Source organism: Leopardus geoffroyi, chromosome A1 (assembly GCF_018350155.1).
Source record: "Leopardus geoffroyi isolate Oge1 chromosome A1, O.geoffroyi_Oge1_pat1.0, whole genome shotgun sequence".
Classification (NCBI taxonomy): Eukaryota; Metazoa; Chordata; class Mammalia; order Carnivora; family Felidae; genus Leopardus; species Leopardus geoffroyi.
The window spans coordinates 118722601-118744788 of NC_059326.1; the positions used below are offsets into that span (position 1 = coordinate 118722601).

Sequence of the window (22188 nt, forward strand, 5' to 3'; positions counted from 1 at the left end):
AAGAACTGGTTGAAAATACACATCTGGTTTGTTGGATTATAAATTATGTTTCTCTCTGCTGGTATTTGTTAAGGTACATACAGCATTAAGAGAGTATCACAGTGCTTCATTATATGCTCTCTTTCATTAGTCTATGCCAGAGAGTGGGATGAATCACAGTGAGGTTTTATGTTCCTGTGGGAGCCAGTGATGAAGGACTATGAATGAAAACATTTCTGGGATGAAGGCTGCACCAGAGTGCCTGTCTCCAGTGGTGAGGGAGCTAACGTACCACCTCGATAAAGGACCCCTCGGGGGTCCATGATGGGCCAAAGTTTGCAAGACCTGGATATGTGCATTATTCTGGGGAGAAAGTCCTTCATATTCATTCATTAGGTTTGCCTTTTTGGTAAAAACAACTTAGATTAAGTCAGCTGGACTACTTTTTAAATATACCTTTAGGGCTGGTTGGGTATAAAATAAGCACTTGTTAGATCCACCTAATAGGAATCCTAAGCATCCGTGGCCATCCTCTGGCCCCTGGCTTTTTGGAGATGATGCTTTGGATTAATTTCCTCCCATTTGATGAACTTCAGTCATCAAATCCATAGCACTTTTGTGTCCTCAGATGAATATTGTCAGAGACTTGTTCTTTAAAATTTACGCTATTAAGATCTTAGTTAATATTTAATGAGCATTCCCTTAGGCTTGGCTGTAATTTTCTAGAAACATGCGCACATACACAAATGTCAATGAGTGACTAGTTTTTTAACTAGCATCATGAGTAGGACAAAATTCTGAAACCCCACATGAAGAAATGCTTTCCAACAGCATCTTTCCATCCTGTCCTCCAGTAAGAAGCATGCAATAGTATATGCCCTCTTGCTTGAAACAAATCTGAATACAGGTCTTAAATATATGGCCCCCACAATTACTGGCATAATACTCCCTCATATTGTTACAAACATTTTGTAGAACGTATTTACTTGGTCCTTTGGAATAAAATTAGGAGGTACCAAGAGAGGGTATAGAAACCTAGGCATCTAGCCATTGGACACACACATAGACACACACACACACACACACACACACACACACACACACGGTTGGGGGGGGGGAGAATCTTTTGTTTTTTTTTCTTTTTTTTTTTTTTCAATATATGAAATTTATTGTCAAATTGGTTTCCATACAACACCCAGTGCTCATCCCAAAAGATGCCCTCCTCAATACCCATCACCACCCCCCCCCACCTCCCCATCAACCCTCAGTTTGTTCTCGGTTTTTAAGAGTCTCTTATGCTTTGGCTCTCTCCCACTGTAACCTCTTTTTTTTTTTTTTCCTTCCTTGGGTTGGGGGGAGAATCTTAAGATGCCTATTTCAGTTATCTATTCCTGCATAAAAATCATCTCCAAACCTAGTTTCTTAAAATAGCTAGGATTTTTTTTTTTTTTTTGCCCTCAATTCTGTGGGTCAGAAAATTTGAGGAGGGCTCCTGTGTGTCCCATATGGTATCTGCTGGAATGCTTTGACTGCAGCTGGATGATCCAAGAGGGCCTTAGTCCACACATCTGAAACCTTGGTACTAGTTGTCGCTGGGATACCTTGATCCTCTTCCTGGAGGCCTCTGTCTCTCTGTCTCCATGTGATCCCTCATCACTTGGTAATCTAGGGCAAACTATCAGGGGGGCAAACAGAGAAACCACAAGGCCTCCTAAGGCGTAGGCCTGGAATAGACAGAGTGTTGCTTCAGCCACATTCTGTTGGTTAAAGCAGGTCACCAGGCCAGCCAGATTAAAAGGGTGGGAAATAGAACCCACCTCCGCTGGGAGAAGCACTGTGCTCATAGAGGTGAAGGAGCAGTTGTGGGCTGCCGTCTGTGCAGGGTTTCTCTCATAAGACCTCACCTCGCATGCCTGGCAGGTTTGCGTGTAGTTTCTGTTGGAGAAGGCATTGCTTTCCTATGAGAGTCTTGCCCTAAACACAGGCAGCTCCTCAGTATTTCTTATAGGAAGCACTCTTCTCCTTCTCCTCAGCATTGCCAATTTTTACAGAACCAGGGGACATTTGGTGATACTGACAAGTTAGTCCTCAAATACCCTTTGAAAGCCTCAGTGTGGGGAACTAACTCATCAATGTCTAAAACTGGAAAAACCTCTTTGTCATCAAAATTGACATTTAAAAGAGAGAGGAGGGGGAATGCTTGCTAGCCAGAAAATTCACTTTCTTTTACCTGACGAAACATCTTTTTTGAAGAGAAGGAAAAAGGCTCCTGTGTTTGAACTGGCTTAAGCATATGGCTAAAGCATATGGCCAGAAACTCTGTCCTTCACCTCCCCCTGCAGATCCAGCGAGGAGAGCACTGTTTGGAACCATTGTAGGAAATAAATAACCCACAGTAAGTGGAGGCAGAGAGGAAAAAGCCAGAAGATAGCAATTATGTTTGGGGAATCATGGGGGATCGTCCTTTTTCCATGTTTGGTAATACATACAGATATGTAGGTAATGGATTTTTGTAACGTGCATAGTCTAGAGGTAATATTGGCAGCAATAGTTAACCCTTTTTAAAAAAGTTTTTAATGCTCATTTATTTTTGAGATAGTGTGAGCAGGGGAGGGACAGAGAGAGAGGGAGACAAAGAATCTGAAGTAGGCTCCAGGATCTGAGCTGTCAGCACAGGGCCCATCGTGGGGCTCGAACCTACAAACCGAGATCATGACCTGAGCTGAAGTTGAATGCTTAACCGACGGAGCCACCCAGGCACCCCAGCAATAGTTAACTTTTACTTATAGCTTCTTGTCTACAAGATAATGTGCCAAGCAGCTTTATATCCATCATATCATTTCATTTTTGTAAGATCAATATTTTTCCTCTAATTTACAAATTATAAACCTGATGTGCAAGAAGTTTAAGAAACAGCCTTTAGGAGAGGAGCTAGGGCTGAAATGCTTTCACAACCCAAGCTATTCAAATCTGTTCTAGTTTGTCTCTGGGCACTGCATTGTCTGAGCATCTATTGTGGGCTGCAAATGAGTAAGATGGGACGTTTTTCCCAAGGTGCTCCAATTTTATCAGGGTACAACTAAGCATGATACCGTGTGCTAAGTGGCATCCAATAAGATGAGTAAAATGTATGGCATCACTGAGGAGAAATCATTTAATTTTGTTGGTATCAGGCTCAGACAGATAAAGACGTTTTCTAGGCAGAGAAAGAGTTGAGACAAGAGGAACAGCCTTCCAGGGGAACGTCAGTCAATCAGGATTAATTAACTCATGTGCATTAAACTTTACACGGTTGAGAAAGAATGGTGGGTTATATGTTAGCAAGTGGTGGGGGATGCTGCCAAAAACTGTTGGTTTTACCCATTGTCTGGAGTCTTGAAAGCTATAGGAAAGGGTTTGCGTTTACTCCTGAAAAATGAGAACTGTCAGGTTTCCAGGTAAAGGGGTGAAATGATTACCTCAGCACTTTGGAAGGACCTCCCTGGGAGCTGAACCAAATTGCACTTTGATTATTGATATCAAAATCACTTGTTAAATCGTGAAATCATAGAGCTGACCATACTAATGTAAACTTGTGGCTTTATATATAAAAACAGTTTCAGAGTGTAACCTTTGACTTACAGCCCTTACTTAACACAAGGTAAACTAAGATCCTAATTTTATTTGGTTCTTTGTGAGATCTAAAGAAGAATAAACTTAAGAGATTGCCTTTTTTAAACAAACAAACAAACAAACAAACCTGTAGTCACATTTCAAAGGGGAAAGATTTTAAGTCTTGCTGCAAGCTTGGTTTAAGGTAACAAGGTTTAAGGTAATAATCTGTTATGTAAAATGACCATTTCTGTATGGATGCAGTCTTTGCCCAGCTCACAGCTGATCACTCTCAGCCTTAAAACATCAAGCAGGCCAATATGTAGGGTTATAGTGGCAGGTACCAATATTTATATGCTGCTAGTTAAGATAGTAAAGCAAAATGGTGAGTGCTGTCATTGTAAAATGCCCCAAAGCCTAGGGATTTCGCTACTTTAAATTTTTTTTTTTTTTCGAAGACTACATTGCCAATAACTTTAAATTTTTAGATGTTTGGGAAGAGCAATCCTAATAAGGAAACAAACTGCTTTCTTCTTCAACGTTTGTTTATTTTTGGGACAGAGAGAGACAGAGCATGAACGGGGGAGGGGCAGAGAGAGAGGGAGACACAGAATCGGAAACAGGCTCCAGGCTCCGAGCCATCAGCCCAGAGCCTGACGCGGGGCTCGAACTCACGGACGGCGAGATCATGACCTGGCTGAAGTCGGACGCTTAACCGACTGCGCCACCCAGGCGCCCCCAAACTGCTTTCTTCTTATATAGTTTTAGTTAAACATGAAATCTCTGGTTAATAACGTGTGTGTGTGTGTGTGTGTATGTTACATCTTCCTATTAAATTCCAACCTATAATAGTAGGATTGGACCCACTCGTTCTGTAATGGTCCACAATATTTCTTATGGCTGTGACACTCAAAAGGGTTTTTGCACATGAAGAAGAATGTGCATGTGCGCATATGTGCCCGTGCACCACATGCTTTTATCAGTATTGCCCCTTTTTTTTTTTTTTTTTTTTTTTAAATTTTTTTTTTAACGTTTATTTATTTTTGAGACAGAGAGAGACAGAGCATGAACGGGGGAGGGGCAGAGAGAGAGGGAGACACAGAATCGGAAACAGGCTCCAGGCTCTGAGCCATCAGCCCAGAGCCTGACGCGGGGCTCGAACTCACGGACCGCGAGATCGTGACCTGGCTGAAGTCGGACGCTTAACCGACTGCGCCACCCAGGCGCCCCAGTATTGCCCCTTTTAATGCCTGTCTATCTTTTATAAAAGAAATCATCATGATTCTTTTCCCGGTTCATCAGTTTGCTTTGGAAGAGGTAGGAGGGTTGATCTTTACATTGTTAATTCTTAGAAATGCCCAAAGATGCCCCCTTTTACAGTATGTTAACTTTGAATCTTACATGACAAGGAGAAGAGCTGGTAACCATGGATGGCCCCACTAAACACTAGGGTAAACACCATGGCCTAAGCAATCTTGCATTCCCATTGGAATGGTAGTGTCTTTCAACGCAGTTGTCTTGATTTGAGTTGATTTGGGCCCACCAAACTACCTTGATCTGCTTTTACCAAAATGTCAGTGGAATTGAAATCCATTGCACTGCTTTTGGGGTTTGCACACAAAATGTACATCAGTTAATAAGATACAATTGGCTTGAGCTGTTTCTGGCAACTGACAAGCATTTGGTAGTTTTATTTCATTTTCTTGATATTTCAAGCTGTTGTTGATATGCAACATTAATGATGATGATGGAGACTGGGAATTAGGGGAATTAATGGGAAATTAATCCTGTATCTTATGATCGTGGCTTTTTTTATGTGTTCATCAGGAATTTTTGTGACCTTTCCTTCCATTCATTCCTGAATGTACTTTTTTTGGTCCTATCCATGTTAGGTTTAAAAGTAAGCTAGATTTACTTGTATGTTGGGCTGGAATGCTTCCTTCACGGGCCTTTTTACTTTTCTTGAGTGTCAAGTGTGTGCATGTTAATCTTTAATCATGTGATAAAGTTGTGGATCTAAGCATGTATATTCCCTCCCAATAAGCCCCAGATAAACCAGTCATTGTGTGAATGTGTAGCTCCTTTAATGTTGCTCAGATAAGGGTAGAGTTTTGTTAGGTTTTCGTCTCTTCCTCTCTGTTGACAAAGAGAACAAGAAATAGAATCTTTTTTGAGATAGTGAAAACCCTAACATCCCATGGATTACCCGTGCCATCTACATATGCCCTCCGTTATAAATGGAATTGGTTTCTTCTTGAAGGATTGTTAATAAAACTCCCAAACTACTTCTAAATTGTTGATCTCTCTGCCAAAATGCTGATAGCGATAGGACATCGGACTTCAAATTGTCCTTAAAAACCCTCTGTGTAGCTGTAGCCTATGAATTTGGTTTCTTAACTGTTACTATGAATGAGCCCTATTACGACTTGCCTGGCTTTCCCATGGAAAGGCGCTGGGTTTATGGCTTCTCGGGCCCTAAGTGGCCTTGCTGCACTGTCTGTCCATGAGAGGGAGTGGGCAGTCTGCGAGCCCTGCTTGGTAGTTCCAGCCTTCCACCCCCAAAGCAGACAGTCCTCACGTTAAACAAGCCCAGATTTGTTGATCCTTTAATACTTGGAACTGATGAATTTGTGTCTCAGGAAAACATTCAGTCTCTTCTGTTTTGCTTTGTAATCCCCAGGCCTCTGTCATTGATTTATTGTCTGAGAGCTACTTTGCAGTTACAGACCAGGAACTCTTCATCATGACCTAATTTTCCTCCCATAAAAATCACAGCACATAATAAAGAGTGTACCCCACACATTTTAGGGAAGCTCTTAATCCTTGTAAATTACAGGAGCATGTATGAACGGGACTGGAAGAGGTGTAAAAATGTGTATGTGCCATGGCTAAAAACAAATTTAGCAAGTGTCAGTGGTCTACAGTGTCAAGATGGGCCTCTGGCAGGCAGGGGGGGCAGGCAGTGAAATTTGAGTTTTGTAGATGATGCAAAGGAAAAGAACAGGAAATTTTAACATTGCTGTAAGCAGTTAAGATCGATGTTTTGCAAAGAGCAGTAATTAAATTTGCACTTATAAATTAAATCCTTGTGTCCTGACTGCAAATAATTCATTGTTGAGTCTCCACTTATTTCCCTTCTTCCACTTTTTTATTGAATGCAGTAATATCTCTTGAACGCTGAGTGTCAAACCGTGTTAGGTGTTTCAGTCTTCGCCACAGTCCCGGGAGTTTTTACAGATGAGGCATCTGAAGGTCAGAGAGTTACACAACTTGTTCAGAGTCCCAGAACTACTAGTAAGCAACTAAAGTCAGATCCATTGAACTGTAAAACTTGTATCCTTTTTTTTTGTCCTCTGTCTCTCAAATTAATAATAGGTATAAAGACTACAGGTGGTTAAGATCCAAACAGTCGTGCTAAGTTTCCAGTCCAGCTACGTGCACATAGGTGACCTTGGACAAATCAGTTTATCTTCACGGAGTCTTAGTTTCCTCGCATTCACTATGCCAAGAATAATAGTACCTTTCTTACAGAGTTATTCTGAGTGAAAATAATGAGATAATTTATGAAAATAACTGAGCATGATGGCCACTCAATACCTATTGGTTATTTTATTGTTATTTATACCGTTACCATCTCTAGCCCATTCTTTGCTAGGTTCTGTGTGCTCAGTGCTTCACGTGCCTTAGCTTTTTAACAGCTCTGTGAGGCAGGCATAGGATCCTCCTTGTTTACACAAGATAAACAGGCTCAGAGGGGTTGAGGCTCTTGCCTGAGTTGAACCCAAGTCTGTCTAGCTCCCAAGCCTCTTTGCTTTCCACCCATATGACAAGTGTACATTCCTTTCCTGTGCTTTTTGTGGCCTTGTGACAGTGATGCTGATTATCAGTGTTGGTGAGGTCATTGCAGCTGTAGGTGTTGCCCACTGAGTAAGCAGCAGAACCTGGACTCCACCCGGTTCTGTGTGACTGCAGAGCCCAAAGTGCCCTGACCACTCTCCTGACCACAGCTTAAGGAGAAACAGGAGCTTGGTATTTATGGGACTGCTAATTCCACTTATAGGAAGCTTGAAATTGAGAATACTTGGAAGAGTATCCAGAGTTGTATTTTTATTTTACAGTTTTATTCCTCAGTAGCTTCCAGAAGGCTTATAGCCTTCCCAATAAGTTTTTTTTTTAATGATTATTTATTTTTGAGAGAGAAAGTGCAAGAATGGGGGAGGGGCAGAGGGCAAGGGGGACAGAGGATCGGAGAGGGCTCTGCACTGACAGCAGAGAGCCCAGTGCAGGGCTTGAACTGACAAACCCTGAGATCATGATCTCAGCCCAAGTCAGACACTCAACCAACAGAGCCACCCAAGCACTCCAGCTTTCTGAAAAACTTTTATTTCTAAGGCGTTCCTAACTAAGTCAGAATTAGTGTGTAAGTTTGGATAGAATTAACAGGCCACTTGGGGCACAAAATAAATCCCCGCCCCCCCTTGTGTATTCATTTGGAAAGTCTCTGTGACATGAGTAGATTGTTCCGGCCACATGGTAGAGTTCCATAAATCCATTGTTCATAGGTGATGGGAACTCACCCTTCCATCATTCAGCAGTCATTTGTACACTGATTTTTCTGAACAGAACAAAGGAAACCTCGTTGGATTTTCTTGAAATTACCTCTTCCAAGCAAAATAGGATCGGAATAACCAACAACACTGTGAAAAATTCAGACTCGCATCAGAATTCCAAATTGAGCTTTTGGCACAGAGACAAACTCTTGGCCTGGCTAGAAGGTGGCCAGACCATAAGCAGGCTTGAAACAGGTCGCATTTGTTCAAGTTTCAGAGTTAAATGAACAACAGTATTTTGGGGAATGATTTCCCAGTCTCCTTAATGTAAGTTTGTATCCTCTGCACTGGTGGTCGTGAGGTCTCATTTACAGAGGTGCCTTGCACTTCAGAAACACATGTAATCACAGTGGCGATAGTCTTGTGTCCGGCACTTTGCATTTTGGCGCATGAGAACAGCCCCATCAGAGCTCTTCAGCGGCCTGGGCCTGGCTCACCTCGAGGCCCAGAGAGCTGGCCTTGGGGACTGTAGTTCTCACCCGAAATGGTGCTGGTTTCCCAAACAACTTTTCTTTGAAAGAAAGCTACCCGTGTGCAAGAATCAAATACTCTCCTATCTTCCCACATCTCTTCCTGCTTGGTGTGTATCAGCATTGCTTTGGAAGCAATTTTTCACGCATCTGCCTAAATCCACGGCCTTTCCTCACAACTCAAGTCGTCTTTGTTTCCCCAGCGTTTCCTACAGTTTTTAGGCAGGAGTACAACCACCACGTTTTTGGTGACAGTTGAAATTAATATGCGTATACATTATCTCTGTGCCCATTATAGTTGCGCGAAGAGCTCCAAAGCTTGGAGGCCAGACGTAAGGGGGCGGAGGCCTCTCACTAAGTCTGAATTCATTTTCAGATGTTTTCAGCTATCGGGATGGCCGAGAGGGCTGTACTTGAGGCCAGAGGCAGAGGGGTGCTAAGAGGCACCATTACCTGTTGAAATCCGTGCTTGTGGGTCTGGGGCATGGCTTCTATAGTGAAGATGGGCTGGAAAAGCTGAGCTGAAAGAATGAGACGGCTGAAGAAGTGGAGAGTGCAAATGGGAGAAGCCACAGCCGTAGATTCCGGTTCCCACCCCTCTCCTGCTTTGCTGTGCAGCAGGTCAGGAAATCTCTCCCGTGGCACGCTCACCCTACTTTACATGCTGAATTGACCTGCGGCTTAGAGAGAGCTCACGTGAGTACCTAGCACAGCACCTGGCGTGCAGGCACGCATGATCACATATAGGAGCAAGGTTTACATGTCAGTGATATTCGTGTGCCATGAGGCGCTCACCCGGGAGTAGGCTCATGGCTCAGTGTTGTTTCGGGAACACAGCAAAGGGGAGAAAGCCTCTTAGAGGCTGTGGTCCTTGAGCTCATTATGAACCATGGTTTCTTTTTGCTTCCCTCGCAGATACTCAGGAGACTTGTACATATATATGCATAGCGCTGGTACTTATTTTTAGGGGTGCCGATTCCTCTGGAAGCCAGGACGTTTCTGTTGTTTTTGCTTTAAGTCCCCTTCTCTTCTTACCCCCTCGCCCCACTTGAACTCAGCTATGTTGTGATTCAGTTTATTTTGTTGAAAATTCAGTCCCCTAGGGAAAATATGATAATGCTGTTTTCAGACAGCTGTGTTTGGGAGCGAGACTGACTTAACCAGCTGGCTGGCATCATTGGAGCCCAAGGACTTGCCAGCCCATGGAGCGCAGCTGTCTTGGCTAAAATTCTCATCATTCTTATGACTTTGCTTTCTATATATCTGCTTCAGAGTTCTACTTTAAAATGTATGCACAAAGAAGAGAGGGCCATTAGTCTGTGGTGTGTCTAATGCCATCCATAGTTGAAGGAAGTGGGGTACCCCTACCTTTCTCTTGTTACTCATGATTGTTGAGAAAGAAGAAATCCAGAAGGAGGCTACCTCCAGAGTGACAGATGATAATGAGTGGATCAATGAATATTGATATCTTAATACAGTGTGGTTGTCATATAACCTTTAAGAATCACGTTTACCATTTTTTTTAACGTTTGTTTATTTTTGAGAGGCAGAGATAGCACAAGCAGGGGAGGGGCAGAGAGAGGCGGGGAGACACAGAATCCAAAGCAGGCTCCAGGCTCCGAGCTGTCAGCACAGAGCCCGACCCGGGTCTCGAACCCACGAACCATGAAATCATGACCTGAGCTTAAGTCGGATGCTTAACTGACTAAGGCGCACCAACCTATTTTTTAAACAAGGGAGAAACGTTGAAATATACTGTTAGATGTATGGGATACTAAAGTATGTAGATTATATAATCCCAATTAGGGAAGATGTTCTTTTGACATTAAGTGAGATAACTCACACAAAGCACTTAACCTGGCACCTGGCATATGGCAGATGCCCAGTAAATCACAGCTACCGGATGCAAACTCTCCAGCCACGGGGAACACATTTCCCTCGTGCAGTGTTAGACCCAGAGTCCTCGGTATGAAGTAAATGCTCGAAAGATCTTTCTTGATTGAATGAATTAGTGTGACTATTTTTATGTGTTTGAAAAGAAATCTAGAAAAACCAAGGGAGACAGCTTTCTGTGTTAGCTGTAATTGTATCTATAGTTGTGGCAGTTTAACCTCTCTGCCTTGGTTCTTCATTATAAATGGTGAGGACAGTACCTGTTGCTCCAGATCATTGAGAATTGAATGAGCCACATGTAAAACACATGCAGTGACTAATCCCCAGGGAACTGACGTTACATGGTGGCTTCGGTCATCATGGCAAGCACTGTATAAGTGTAGCTGTTATCATAGTTCTATCAAACTTATATCTGTAAAAAGAGAAAAAATTGTCATGATTTTAGTCTATTGTTTTCTTCTTATTTTCCCCGGGACTTTTTTTTTTTTTTTTTTTTTTTTTTTTAGTGAAAGCTTAAAAAGTTCATAAGAAAACTCACATGTTTGTAGTAGTTATCTTTAAGTAGTGGAATTGAAAAAGTTGTTCTCTTTTTTTTCTTGATGCTTTTCTACATTTTCCAAATGTTAGTACTGGTTACATTTGTTACCAACCACCCCCCCCCCCCCCCCCCGCCTTTTAAATAAGAAAACACTCAGCATCAAAGATGATGCACAGCTCCTGAACTAGAAAGCAGGCTCCATCTAAGGATGACAGAGGACCCAGAACTGGTGCCCTGCTCTGGACTTCTTCTTGGAATGTTATTTAAATGCATGTTTCACATTCTAAGAAAGTTGTGAAGCAGTCGTTAAGAACTGGTCAATAGAACCAGTGAGGAAAAGTGAAGGGGTTTTGATTAATTGGTTCTGGACAAAAGGTAGTCAGAAAGCTCAAAGCCTTGGTAATAGACCATGGCTTGTATTTAGCACAATACATTCCCATTTCTCCTGGAAAGAACAACCGACAGAACATCAGGGGAAGTGACAGCAGAAGGGGCTAGAAATGGAAGGAAATAGTCCCCAATATCCAGGATATGCTTCTGAAAGAAAAGGTTTAATATCATTTCTGAGAGATGTTTCAAGTGAAGTCCTGAGCAAATGCTGGTGGTCTTTTCGGGTCTTTTTCTTGCTGATTCTTTCATACCACCAAGCTTTCGGTTGTGCTGGTCGGGGCCTGTGCTTGCTCCCCCACTCACAGCAGCGTGTGACCCTTTTGTGAAACTTTACTTGCAGATATTCAACACCGTGCCTGATATGCCTCTCACCAATGCCCAGCTGCACCTGTCCCGGAAGAAGAGCAGTGACTCCAAGCCCCCTTCCTGCAGCGAAAGGCCCCTGACGCTCTTCCACGCCATGCAGTCAGCAGAGAAACGTGAGTCTCCTGCTCAGGGCCAGCAAGGTGCTCACGAGACGGCCCGTGCCACCTTCCACCTGCTCAGGGTGCACACTTCCGGCCTCTCTCTGTGGGTGCCTGCCCTGCATGTCCTTGAGGATGGTGTATGGCGGTGCCCTCGCAAGTTTCATTGCTGAGTAAGCCTGGTAGGACAGGAAGCAGTGTTAGGAGAATGAAAGGCAAGGGCCACTTGCCGTTCAGCGTTCTCTTTCCAGATCTCCTTTGGGCGAACAGCTGAGCATTGTTTGTTCCTGCTACACAGTAAGAGCTCAGCTCCGGCATTACTGCCTTGGCCCCTTTTTTGTTAGCGGCTTCCACAGAACCAGTTTCCTTTTCTCAGTTTGTAATTAAATGCTTATTAGTGCAAGTCACATGCCCTACTGGACTGTGACTCTGAGGGTTGGCCCTTGCTTTGCTCATCCTTCTGCTCCACCTCACAGGGCCTGGCATGGAGCAGACACTTAATATATGTGTGAACTTAATTAATGAATTAATTAGAGAATAATGCCCTCTTTGTTCCAAGCAGTAGAGTGTTATCACCTCGGTTTGACTGAATCCTCTTTTCATGTCAGAACTGAGTTCTTTGCAGTTATCAGGCCACTGGGCCCTAAAATATCCAGGCTTATTTGAGCTTCTGTAATAAGAGAGCTGGGTGGTGGTGAGGGCTCCAGCTCTGCCTGGAGTCCCATCAGACCTGGGTTTTTGTGCCAGCAGCAATGCACGGGCAAGCCTTTTACCTTCTTGCAGCCTCCGTTTGCTCATCTGTGTAGTAGGGATAACAGTGCCTATCTTAAAGGGATTTGTTAAGGATTAAATGCAATTTTGCATTTAAGCATCTGGCACAAGTCCTAGACTTGGCAAGGGCTGAGAGCTGCCACTATTATTACTAGTTATTGTTTAATCACGTGCAAATACCAAGGCTAATTCTTTCATGCAACTGATGCTTAGACGAGGCCTGCAAGGGACTGGGAGTATACAAATAGGACCTTGTTTTTAAAGTGCTCACAGTTGAATGAGGGGAATAGACAAGTGAATGGATCATGTAGGTCACCGCAGTAAGCACCCTCAGAGAGAGATACCCATTCACAGAGGCTGTGGAACATGTGACAGTTGAGAGCATGTGCTGGCACCGGACTGCTTGGCTGCTAGCTCTGAGTCTGCCGCTCTCTGGCTGTGCACGATGTGGGCAAGTTAACTTGCATCTCGGGGCCTTGGGCTTCTCTTCTGGAAGACAGGGATACTAGTTTCTCCCTCACAGAGTTGTTGTGCAGATTAAAGCACTTCACACGGCACCTGGTGCACAATAAGCACATTTACTGAGGGGGGGGTGCGGAGGTGGTGTTGTTATTGTTGGCTGTTGTTGCCTTTATGAAGTACAGTAAAGGCACAGATCAGAAGAATCAGCCACTTGGCTTCGAAAAGGAGAGAAAGTCCATATCTGGATTGGCATCTTCTTCTTCCTTATGAAAAAGCATTTCTTATCCCCTGTATTTCAGAAGTTATCATTCTGAAGACAAATCTTCGCTGCCCCCAGAGCGTCACTGCATTTAAAGATGTCATACTATCCCATAAAATGGCTGGACCTTGATGAATTTAGCACCCTTTGGGTTGTTTCAGATGTTTAGCTTTCATGAGTAAAGCCCCTGTTAATCTTTGTAGCTAAATCTATTCATATACATGATCATTTCGTTAAGATAAATCCTGGAAGAATTTCTAGGTGAAAGGATTAGTATACTTTTGGGGTTTTGACCCCAATGGGGTTGAGTTCTCTTCAAACAATAGCCCGTGTTGCTCTTAAATACCTGGCTTGGGTCCTTCTCACTTCGGTCTGCACATGGCCTGGGCCCCTCTGAGTGTAGTAGGGAACACTTGGAACAGGACTGGTCTCACCCATATCTGCCATGAACAAGGCATTAGGCTGTGGAGGGGTGTGTTCCTCAGGTGTCCAGGAGAGTGACAGTCACCTCGTTTTGTACTAAGCAATGAGCAGTGTAGGTTAGGATGGAAGCAGAAGCAGCTTGGAAGCAGGTCTACAAGCGTACTCTGGGAGCATGTAAGGAAGAAGATGGAGATGAGGAGAAAATCAATTAGATCCTGACTCAAGATTAATTTTTATCACACGAGCCAGAGGATGAAAGTTAAGGATGTGTGAAAACAGGTGCATCTAAGCCGCAGACCGAGCTGTCATGTCCCTGTCTGCACCATGGATGGAAGCATGGAAGACGGGAAGACAGTGAAGCAGCTTATCTTTCCTCCAAATGTTAGGAAATGCACCCTGGAAACAGGACTGGAACTTCCATACACTCAAATATTTCAGGGGCGCTTAGCTTTCTTCCCTGTCTTGGAGAAGAAACATTTCCATTGAAAAGAATGCGGGTGTGCATATATTCATAGACTTCTTATAGTTTGTTTTGGAAATCACTTTTTTCTTGAGAAACTAGAAATGACATCCAAGCTGGCTTGGAAAGTGCCATAGGAGGGGTTGAGTGAGTTGATGCTGGAAGGGAAGACTGGCCAGGAGCTGGAAGGTTCTGTGAGCACCCCTCACTGTTAGATGAGCAGGTGACAGGGCACTGTCTTACTTGCACACAGCTTACCCTTCCCTTTGTCTATCTGTGGATAAAGATGGAAGGCTACTTTATCAAAGCACTTTGCTGAATTTACTCTGTAGAATTAAAGTACAAATACTGCAGGTAATTGGTGAGGGAAAAATTTGTGTATTTCCATATGGTGATGTTTTTCAGTTTAAGGAACTTTGGCTACTTAGTTACTTCCCAAACTCGAGTCATTTGCATAGACCTTCATTTACTCTTTGGCCCTCAACCACATAATTCATATGCTTTTGTTTGAATACATTTCTTTAAATTGATCTTAAAGCCTCTGCCTTCTTTACATGGCTTCATCCTACTTAGTAAAATCTCTAAAAATGTGAATTTGATGGTCTCACTGTTTTACTTTCTAATATACATTACACATGTAACCATTAAAATAAAGATAAAGACTTCTTACTTCTCACCTGTGAAATTTGTACCACGGTTTGGAGTCCACAGATAGTACTTTGAATTTTTGAGTGACTCCTTTCCTTTCTCTTAATGTAAATATGTGAACTCAAGTTTGTTTTGACTAGAATTGGGTTCTGATACCGTCATTTGGCTGTTCTGTCACTGGGGGTGTGCACTCTTCACCTGTTACTTCCATGCTGTGCACTTTCAGTTCCTGTGACACCTGTCCAGCTTTGGTGTGACCTTACCTGTCTTCAGGTTCTGGCCACAGAGCAAAACCTTATTACAGGGATTGCTCTTGTGTGGACACACAAGCACATCTTCACATAACCCTTCTGTACCTTGATTTTTGGCAGATGATGTTTTTCAGAACCCCATTTCCTCTTACTTCCTCCTGAGTTCAGTTACACTTTTCTCCTCACTGATGTACTTGCACTTGAGAATTTTCTCTGTATTCCATTGGTTAGCCCTCTCTTCAGTCCCTGTTGAGATGTTTAATGGGCCTAAAAGTCCTAGCGTAGCTCACTTGGATGCTTCCTTTGAGAGGTTCCAGTTGTTGATTGTCAGCGCACATTTTTGTCTCCCCTCTCTGCATTGCCCCCACTCGGTGCAGAAGACATTTGTCTTAGACGCAAATCTCTGCCAATGCTCTTGGCCTCAGGTTGCAGGTTGTCTCCCTTTTCCTGGAGAGGAAGGTCCTGAGAGTCATCTTGGGAGTTCATAGGCTCAATCCGCTCTCTTTGTACTTCAGGCTACTGGAAGCATGTGGCATATTAGCTGATGCTCCTGGATATGGGTCTTGTTTTCCAGAAGGAGTTACTTCTGTGGAAATAGACCAGTTGTGTCCCACACACCTCCATAAGATTCTTCAGCTTTAATCTTATGGGTATTAGTGGAATCTTCTCCCAACAGCATTTCCCCTTTCCCTAAAGGTAGAGATCTCTTTACGATAACTGTGTTCTCTTCCCAGAATGAGGAGTTGGGTGCTTTCTCCTGCTCTCTGTTGGGTAGTGACTTTGGTCAGTTCCAAGGCAGCGCATGACTCCTCGTAGACAATCAATGTGTGGTGGAAGTGGGACTAGGAATGAAATGGGAACAGTCTCTGAGACTAAAACTTTGTGGAAGGGCACCTGGGTGGTCAGTAAGTTGAGCATCCGACTTCAGCTCAGGTCATGATCTCAGGGTTCATGGGTTCAATCCCCTCATCGGGCTCTGCACTGACAGTGCCGAGCCTGCTTCAAATTCTCTGCCTCTCTCTCTCTCTCTCCCTGCCCCTTCCCCGTTTTCTCTCCCTCTCCCAAAAAACAAACAAAAATTTAAAAAAAAAAACTTTGCAGAAAAGAAGAAAAGGAATTGATGGGGAAATACAGGATTTAGAAACATAGCAACAAATACAAGCCACTGAATATTGTTAGTGAAGAGGGACCAGAAATCCAAGTTGTATGTAGGTGGTCAAGGAATGCTTCCTGAAAGGTAGAATTCCGAGTACGATGCTAAAGGAAATGAGTCATAGTCTCGCACAAAGGACAGAAGGGTGGCTGTGATGCTCTGCACAGGGAACAGGGAATAGTCTTTCTATAAGTAGCAGAGGGTAGCTCTTGTCTCTCGGACTGAGGATTGTGGAAAGATATGTTCCCAAATTGAACTTACAAAACATTCTCCCACAGAAATCAGATTTTTCGTTAATGTATGTTTAATATATATATACATACATATATGGCTCTTTAATTTATCAAGTGGTTTCTCATGCGAAGCACTGTGCATAGCAACACCTCACTTAATCTCTAACATTATACAGGTACTGTCCCCGTTTGGGACAGTGGAGGAAGATAAAACTTATATTAAATAACGTACTCAGGATCACACAGCAACAAAATAGGTTTGAATCCAGTTGTTGAGGCCTCAGAGCTACACTATTAGCCAGTGATGATTCTGCCTTCTGGTTTCAAGTTGTGGGGTTGTTCTTAAAGAGATGTGGTTCTGTGTGCTTTTGTGACCTAGCCTGCAAACCCCTTAATTCTAAGGGGAAGTATTTCCAGTTCTGCTTATGAACCTGGAGTCTACATTTCCCTTAAGGGAGAGATCTGCCTGTACAGAGCTGGGGAGGTAGGGTGGTGGGAGTGGAAGGTTGGTGTGGAAGGATAAACAATGCATTTGATGAAGAACCTTGAGACCAAGTTGGATCTGAACCTCATTCAGTAACAACAACAATCAAAGTTAAAATTATTATGCCTCACCCAACATGCCAGACAGCCTGCTAAGTGCATTAGTATCTTACTTCCTTCTCACAACTGACCATCACCCAATGAGGCAGGTTCCCCCCTATCGACACTTCACAGACAAGTAAACTGACGCTCCAGAGGTTAAGTAGTCACACAGTTGGTAAAGCACTGAGGAGGAATTTGTACCCAGGTGATGTCCCTTCCCCATGCCAGGTTGTCTCCAAAAGGGTGCCTCTGTCAGTTCTTCAGCCACGGAAGTGAAAGTCTTTCTAGTCTGAATTACAGAAGCAGTAAAAGCCATCTGTCCTAGCATCTAGCGGTGCCATGGGGGCACTTGGACCATCTTAAATGGATTCCTCAATATGCATACCAGCAGGCAGCAGCCCCTCTAGATCTCGTACCAACTATGCAGAGAGCAGGATATGTTCAGCAGGACCTTTCATTTGCTGGGCCAAGGTAGTCACTATGATTTGCGATCACAGAACACATGCATCAAGGTTTTCACAACTGTGCTGGCAAATGAATGGTATCAAAGGAGATGACTGTTTAATCTGTAAGGTGCCCCACGGATAACATCCTCCAGCAGAAATCAGAGCGCTATCTCCAGGTGAAAGGTACTGACGTAGAAGCTGTACTTTTGCCGGACAAGTGTAGAACGTGGAGCCAGAAGGATTAGAGGGAACCAGCAACCAGATCTAGTGCCTTTTAAAGTTCTTCCAAGAGATTACGAGGTGACATTTATCACTGATTTTTGTCTCAGATTTTTAGTGCTTACACCAAGGTGTTGAAACCTGTTTCTTGGAACAGTGGTTCTTAGACTTGGTGTACATTGGACTTGTGTAAGGAGCTTGTTAAAAATACGGATGCCTGGTCTCCTCCCAGGTACGTTCTGAATCAGGAGATCGTGACTAGAGCCCAGGCACTGGTATTTTTTAAAGCACTCTGGTGATGCTGATGCCAGCTGAAGTGAGAGAGGCACACACCTGGGGGAAGGAGGAACAGTCAAGGCTGCTCATTTCTGTCCCTCCCAGCGCATCTCTTTGACTCTCTGTTGAGGTTTGTGACAGCCTGGTGTGGTGGTTGAAAGCAGGGGTTCTCCAGTCACACTGCATTGTTTCAGGCCATCCCTGTGACCTAGCAGCTCTGAGACCTAGAGTGCATTAGTTTCCCTTTCTGAACCTCCATTTGCTCATCTGCAAAATCGATCACTAATAACAGCTTCCTTGGAGGGCAGTTACCATGATTAAGTGAACCAGTGCAGGTGCATGTAAAGTACTTGACACTGGGCCTAGAACGTAGTAAGCACCTAATAAATGTTAGTTACAATTGTGATGATTATCATCAGACTATAGTTTTACGTTACATTTGACTGAGGAAATACTCCCTCTGTGGATCTTGCAGATTCCAAAGGAGAGGCCCATATGTGAGAGTAATGCAGAGTCACCCTGGCCCCAGAAAGAGCTATTCTGGTGCTTGAATTCACATATATCAGCAGCTAGGATGAGTTGTGTAGCATTGGTGGGTCTGGGGAGTGGGAATAGATTCTTGGGCTTTGTTTTACACGGATCACCCTAACATGCTGCTGGAATTATAGCTCTCATTAATTCTCTTAGCTAATATAATTCATTTTGGACCCTTTCCCAGACAGACCCAGTGAGAGGTTAAGAATTCAGCTCATATACTTCTCATTTGTGTCTTCCTGGTTGAAAAATAACTGGGAATTCATAGTATTCAAAGGCTTATCGCATAATGTCTTTCTCCCAGCACTCAAAGCTGCGGCTTGTGCGTTTTCTCAGGTTGCCTCTGCAGATCCTGGGTGCTCTGGCCACACGTGTTTGTATTGGCAGGTGACGTGTTTATCCACATGGATTCCTACTGTCACACAGACTGTAAGGTGTAATGTGGCTCTTGGCTTCATTATGCATGATGACCACGTGTGACTGAAAACCACATAGTTGATGTGGCCATTTAAAACAATGATGCCCCGGAAAGCTAATGGCAAGCAAAAAGCTCAAAGTAGATCATTAAATGAAAAACAGCATGTTACAGGCTTCTGTCTCTGGCTTTATCACTAAGTGAACAAAGCAAGTAACTCATCCGTAGTTACGATGTTATATTATTTTGTTAGAAGTATATATGCATATGTTTCTATGTATAGAAAATTTGGACATTGACATACCAAAATAAGTATGCAATATTTGTATGCTTTTCTGTACTTTAGAAGTTGGAGAGGAATGCATCTTTATTATGTATTGACTAGTTTTTACATCATTAAAAACAAACTGTTCACACATTTCTTTACTATCCCAAGCCCATTTTTCAATGAGTCATGGTATAAAAGTAAATATATCATTTTCTGTTTGCTAAACATTAATAATATAAGCATTCTGTAGTGGATTCCCTCACTTATCAGGGAACCAGAGATTAAATGAAGAATGTCCCTACTCCAAAGCAAGTGCTCAGCTAGGGGGGAAAAAAAAAGGCTTTGTTGTACATAGTAGATTATCTGTTTAACTCTGATCCTTCAACCCCCGGTTCAGCCGTATGTAGACGTTCGTTCCTACATTGTGGTTTTGGAAATGGTGTTGTTTCGGGGGTGGGCTTCCCCATGTGCCTGCAAGCCTCTTTCCTGTGAATCATTTCAATCCTGGGCCAGCTGCAGTGATTCCCCCATTCTCTCGTGAAATCCAGTTTTATTGGCATTTTTTTCCTTTTGCAGAGAAAAGGGTTATTATGAGCGCCATGACTAGGAAATAAGTCAGTCACTCTACATAGGACCAAAATTGGTAGTTTTTGCTGAGGACAACCTGCCAAAAGTTGTAATAGCATGTACTATGTCCTATGGACAGAACAACAGATCGACCACATTTTGTGCTTATCAATACGCTATTTAGTCCCTCACTGCCCAAACTGCTTTTTAGGGCTGTTTTTTGAAACATTGCCCAAAATGTTATGTGCCCAAACACATTGCTCAGACTGCTTTTTCAGATTATTTTTATCATAGGGACTGACACCGGGTCAACATGAAATCATACCACCTCAGATTTTAGTGTGGCTTGGCACGCCACTGTTACCAGGAAGAAAAACTACAAGGGAAAAAAAATTGCTTCAGAAAGTCTGATTCTAAGCTTCTCATGTACTTGGGTGTTTCCCAGAGATGAAAAACTCAGAAATTACTGTGCACTCATCATTTTTTATTGCAAAATTCATTAAGCTGCCATACTGTTATCATCCTATCTTGTCAAGATGATACATTGCAGACTTCATTGCAAAACTTTAATAAGCAGGAGAAAGTACACCTCTCTCCCTGCCACAGCAAGGGAAAGCCTCTGGGTATATTGCTTTTGTCTTAGTATTTTTTGTCTCAAGTCTGTGTCTTTGCAGAACTGCCGTCAGTCTGGTAACTCCCTTTCCTCCTTGTTTGATCGTGTACGCAGCGTGTTCCCTCCTTTGGGCTCTGGGCATCATGAGATTCTCTTAAAGAACTTTTCTCTCCCCTCTTTTGACATCTAGGTCTCAGACATCACGGAAAGATGATGTTAGCCCATATTCTGACAGACATCCACGCCTGGTGGGAAACCTCCCCCGGAGTGACGTTGCAAGTCTGTGTTTCCTATTTATCCTCCCACTCTGTGTATTCAGTGGGCTGGAGTGTCGACGCTTGCCAAGACATGTGAATTTGGTTTGGTGCTGCGTGTGCATTCCTGGCCTTGTCTCTGGGTTCCGTGATAAACACAGACCCTGCCTTTTGTGTGGGGGTGGGGGTGGGGAGGGAGTGTCATTAGAGTGAGCAGGAGTCACTTGGTAAATATGGAAAGTGAGGTTGCTTAGCTCCCAGATTTCCATGGCAACCCCCAGAACAAGTACAATATCACCAAAATTATTCTGTGGCTTTCTTTTTTTAGTTGCAGTGATTTGGTTGCATAGTCCTATTTTTCCGCTCCTGATTTGTACAAAAAACACAGACTCTGCCCACTATAACCATTACTTTGGTTTCAAGGACATTAGTGGTGCCTGTCTGAAGCACCTGAAAATTCAGTCACACAGAACTGCCTCTTTCTGTGCTAGCAGAATACGCTTTGATGGCTTTTGGTCACCTTACATTTATTATTTTTCCTGTAACCACTCATGGAGCTTTAGCGTACATTATCCATGGGCCAGGTGCCAGGAATGTGTGACTGATGCTCACCTCACAGATCACTGTAACAGACCCTGGAGGGGTTCTTTGTGGGCATGCATGCCCCTGCCCTGAGTGGTTTGAATTTCTAAGCCCCAAGACCACATCTGGTTTATCACCCTTCGTAGAACATATGTTCATAAAAACATCCAGTGCTCACCCACATGTGTTTACAGTTGTTTGGGGATTTACTTTATCATTTCTTTGCTCCAAGCCCTTGTTTTCTGTGACTAAGATGAAGAGAGATTCTTGTTGACAAACATGTTTAAAGAAAGCAAGCATCCCCATGGACTTCAAGCAGTTTAGGAATACTCCTGAGTTGTGGGCATTCTTTTTCTTTTGGTCATTTAAGTGGTTCTCTCTGATCCTGTTGATTTGACTCATAACTGTTGTTGTTTTTCTTTTTCAATCCACTAGCCTGTAATTTCCTTTTCTTCAGCAATGTAATTGTCATCAATCCTTCTTAGACCTTCTGATGACGATGCCGGAACTGGCCTGAATCATCAGTGTCTCAGACAGGTCCAGCTCTGATATTTGAACAATTTGGTTAATTTCATTTTTAAAAATTGTGTTTTTGGCTGCCTGTTCTCATTATGTTTTTCTATCAGGGCAAGTACTCATTTGCCCACCTGACAAAGATCCCCCTGTTGGGAGTGACATTACTGAACCATGTTCTCTTTATTTTTTAATTCATAGCAAATGTTTTAGAATATGTCTTGGTATAATTTGCCATAACCATTAAAACATTTGATTGGCTGTTGATTTTACTCTCCACCTCTTTGCTGGACTAACTTTGACTGTCCTGCTCACCCTTGG

The 22188-nt window shown here is 43.2% G+C and overlaps 1 protein-coding gene across 7 annotated transcripts in view; it reads left to right on the top strand.

The window, feature by feature from the left end:
* The window catches only part of ARHGAP26 (Rho GTPase activating protein 26), a 423740-nt gene that overhangs the window by 324562 nt on the left and 76990 nt on the right, over positions 1–22188 (top strand). For all 7 annotated transcript variants that reach the window (XM_045492297.1, XM_045492321.1, XM_045492304.1 and 4 more), the window contains exon 19: positions 11812–11950. In XM_045492297.1, coding sequence (XP_045348253.1) covers positions 11812–11950 — 139 coding nt within the window. The remainder of the gene's footprint in view (positions 1–11811; positions 11951–22188) is intronic.